Source organism: Phodopus roborovskii, unplaced genomic scaffold, assembly GCF_943737965.1.
Source record: "Phodopus roborovskii unplaced genomic scaffold, PHOROB, whole genome shotgun sequence".
Lineage (NCBI taxonomy): Eukaryota > Metazoa > Chordata > Mammalia > Rodentia > Cricetidae > Phodopus > Phodopus roborovskii.
Window position 1 is genome coordinate 2598757 of NW_026126638.1, and position 4069 is coordinate 2602825.

General features: G+C 54.9%; 1 protein-coding gene across 1 annotated transcript; it reads right to left on the minus strand.

Annotated features, from left to right (window-relative positions):
* Positions 1-401: 401 nt before the first annotated feature.
* Kcna6 (potassium voltage-gated channel subfamily A member 6) lies at positions 402-3066 on the minus strand. Its single transcript, XM_051173159.1, has one exon. It carries the CDS (start codon positions 2460-2462, stop codon positions 870-872), a length of 1593 nt encoding a protein of 530 aa, XP_051029116.1. The 5' UTR covers positions 2463-3066; the 3' UTR covers positions 402-869.
* Between the last annotated feature and the right edge of the window lie 1003 nt (positions 3067-4069).

The window sequence follows — 4069 nt, forward strand, 5'->3', positions numbered from 1 at the left end:
TGGCACCTAGCTTCCTATATGTAGTCCAGCCAGTCGCTTGGCTCTGGCTAGCCTTCTCTCCTGGCTCTGTAGTTCCATTTTCCAGTTCCTCTGCACACGAAGATGCTTACACAAAGTATATTTGGCTCTGAGAAGGAGCTTTTCTGGAAGCTCGAGGGAGTCAGAGAATCAGAGTGAAGAGGACATGTGTGGGCCACAGCCAGTGTCTCCTGTGCCAGATCACACCTAGAGGAATCCACCGGACCCTTTGTTCTAGGACCGACCCTCACATCCTTTAAATAATCCAGTTGGGAGTATTTTCTCTAGTTCCATCCGAATTTAGTCATGAATAACTTTCAAAGCTGTGCAGCTAACAGCTCTGCTGGCCAGGAGATGGGCAGAGTGCTGATCTAAAACAGCAAGTTGAAGTCTTTTCCATTCTCAAGATTCTTCTCAGTGACCAAGTGACCAGAAGATCAGAAAGGTGCATGACCCAAAGCAAAGGACGCTAAAGAAGGGACCTGAGTGTAGCAGCTTTCTATTCTATTGATGTCACCATTCCTAGTGATATTACAAGACTCAGGCATGAAAATTCAGTCTTGAGTGAAGGTCAGGCAGAAATGTGTATCTCATCCACTTGACAGATGGGTATGATTGGGCGGCACCGTTGAAATTTCCAAAATGTCACTAAGATGGAGAAACCTCGAATACTTCGAGGACTGAGCAACAGTCTACAGTCCAGGTATTTGGTCCAGGATGCCATGTATTGGGTACGGGGAAGGGGGTTCGAGGTCCTCTGGAGCTATGACAGGAGTAGTGAGCATGAGAAGGAAGCCTGAGAGATGGCTTTCTCAGAGCTCCCATTTTCCTGCAGGCCCTGCCTGCATCCATCAAACCTCGGTGAGCATCCTTTTCTCTGCATAAGCTCGATGTGGAGTTGGAAGGTAGCTAGGCCGCCGTTCTCGTGAAGCCTCAGAAAAGTCAGGTTTGCCAAGCCCATTGTCTGTTGCCTTCAGGTCCGGTGTAGGCTGCCCACAAGTGACGTGAGTATACTGGCCTTGCTCTTCCTGCTCCGTCTCTCGATGGTAGAAGTAGTTGAAATTAGAGACGATGACCGGTACCGGCAGTGCAATGGTGAGAACCCCAGCAATGGCGCACAGTGAACCCACGATCTTGCCCCCTACCGTCATGGGGTACATATCTCCATAACCTACTGTGGTCATTGTAACCACAGCCCACCAGAAGGCATCTGGGATGCTAGGGAAGAGCGAATCATCATCGTCCGCCTCTGCGAAGTAGACAGCGCTGGAGAAGAGGATGACTCCAATGAAGAGGAAAAAGATGAGCAGCCCCAGCTCCCGCATGGACGCCTGCAAGGTCTTACCCAGAATCTGCAGCCCCTTGGAATGGCGGGAAAGCTTGAAGATGCGGAACACCCGGACCAGGCGGATCACCCTGAGGATGGCTAGCGACATGGCCTGCTGCCCATTTTGGCCACTGCCACCACTCATGGACTGTTGCTCGTGGCGTTGCACTAGCTCGGTGCCCAGGGTAATAAAATAGGGGAAGATGGCCACCAAGTCAATGATGTTCATGATATTGCGAAAGAAGGCCGCCTTGCTAGGACAGGCAGAGAAGCGCACCAGGAGCTCAAAGGTGAACCAGACGATACACAAAGTTTCCACCAGAAAGAAGGGGTCCGTGAAGAAGGAACCCCCAAGAGTACTGAATGAGGACGTTCCCCCAGTCCCCACACCCCCAGGGGGAATGCCACCAGGAAATGCATAGGAATCCTCGTCCTCCTCTTCTTCCTCATGGCTCCCCCTGGAGGCCGGGGACATGCGGGTCCCACTACCCTCATTGCTTCCACCACGCCCATCTGCACGGAACTGGGGCAAGGTCTCCAGGCAAAAGATGACGATGGAAATGAGAATGACCAACACTGAGACGATGGCGATGCCTCGGGCAGGCCCAGAACTCTCTGGGTATTCAAAGAGAAGCCAGACCTGGCGTTGAAAGGGCTGGGAGGGGAGTGGTTTCTCGTCCTCGCCACCTTCGGGCAGGCAGCCCTCATCCTCCCGGAAGGCCGCCAGGGCTTCGTCCCCCAGCTGATAGAAGCGGATCTCTTCCATAAAGATATCCAGGGGCACGTTGACCGGCCTGCGCAGGCGGCCCCCAGATTGGTAGTAATAGAGGATGGCATCGAAGCTGGGTCGGTTGCGATCAAAGAAGTACTCGTTCCTCAGGGGGTCGAAGAAGCGGACCCTACGGCCAGGGTCTCCCAAAAGCGTGTCAGGGAACAGCGACAGGGTGCGCAGCTGCGTCTCGAAGCGCAGCCCGGAGATGTTGATCACCAGCCTCTCGCTACTACAGCAGCCGCCGCCGCCCGCGGCCTCCGGGAACTCTCCGGCATCCTGTTGCTCCCCCTCCGGCCCACGGACCTCCCCCGGCGCCGCCAGCGTCAGGGATTTCTCCGATCTCATGTCCCCTTGGCGGTGCGCTCCCCGCCACTAGGACGGCGCCCACGACACGAGCTCCGGAGCGCGGCACCGGTTGCCCAGCTCTGGCAGCGCCCTCCTTTAGGGTGGGGCCCCGCACTCTGACCTGGAGGTTAGGTGGGTGAAACCTGCAGCTGGTCCCTCTGCCAGGCGAGGTCTGAGATGTGGCTCTGGCTCAAGATTACTGGAATGCCTGGAACCCGCAAACTGTCGCACACGTGAAACTGGTTGCTGGAAAAGACGCGTGGCTTAGCTCCGGGTGGTGACTAAAACTGGGCTCGGAGACCCACGGGTCCGCCCTCTAGACCTGCTGGTTTTGTCTGAGTCCCGCTCTTCTCCAGCCTTACAAGACCCTGGTTTGCCACTGGTACCGAAGCGCCAGATGCGCCTCCCTCCGGTTCGCCAAAGACTCCTGCCGCGCTCGGCCTCCGCCTCCGCCCTACGTCCACCACCGAACTAGGTCTGGCCAAGGTCGCGGTTCCAACCACCACCTTCTTCCCGGGAGCTGTTCCACAGGCCTGGGGACCGCCCTAGGGCTGCCCTGGCGCAGGAGCGCAGGGACCCACCTCCCACCTCTTCAAGCCTTTGCTACACCCGCAGCAGGGACAGCAACAGCAGCAACAGCAGCAACAGCAGCAACAGCAGCAACAGCAGCAACAGCAGCAACAGCAGCAACAGCAGCAGCAGCAGCAGCAGCAGCAGCAGGCTTAGCTCTCCGCTCTGCCCTTCCTCCCCAACACTCTCCAAGTGACGTGGCAGGCCCCGCCTGCTGCCCCCTCCCACCCCACTCTCACATCACACCCCTTACCCAGCCAGGGGCTGCGGCTAGCCTGAATGCAGGGGAAAGATGTGTACACTTGCCTCCCCAGTAATCTTTCCCGCGCTCTCCTGGCACGCCCCTTGCTTTCTCACATTCACAAGCACGCCCCCACCCCCACACCAACCAAGCCGCAGTATCATAATAACACACCCCCTCCATCTTTCACATCTCTTCTCATTTCTGTTCACCGGGCTGACCTGCGCAGTGTATTTCATCAAAAAGAAATCTCACCCTGGCCCAACACACCCCTCCCCAATAACCTATACACAGCATCTGACTCCCCTTTACAGCTATTTAATGGGCGGGGGGGGGGTCCACGTTTTCTATATCCATGATGACACATTTGCCAATTTCAACCTCTACTGAGAGTGGGGGAATGAAGTATTTTTAAATGTCTTGAGAGCTTTCCGTTTAGGCTGTGTCCCAACGTTAATTCCCCTACAGAGTCTCACTTTTGCGAACTGAAAGGGTGGGGCTGCAGCCTTCTTCAAGGCACAGTGTTAGTAACAGGAGAGGGAAAGCCTAGCCATGCCCAGTGAGTGGGAAACCCTGTCACAGAGTGCTGGGAACAACCGCCATTAGCGACCATGAAAAGAACCAGAAGATCATAGTATTAAAGATACACATTATAGAGGGAATTGCAGCTCAGAATCCTTATTCCAAGCCACCCTGGGAGGAAAAAAGAAAAATTATTTTGTAATTTATATTTATTTGTGTCAAGAAAGGGGGGAAGGATATTGGAAAGGGGTTACATCAAAATGTCAATAAAAAA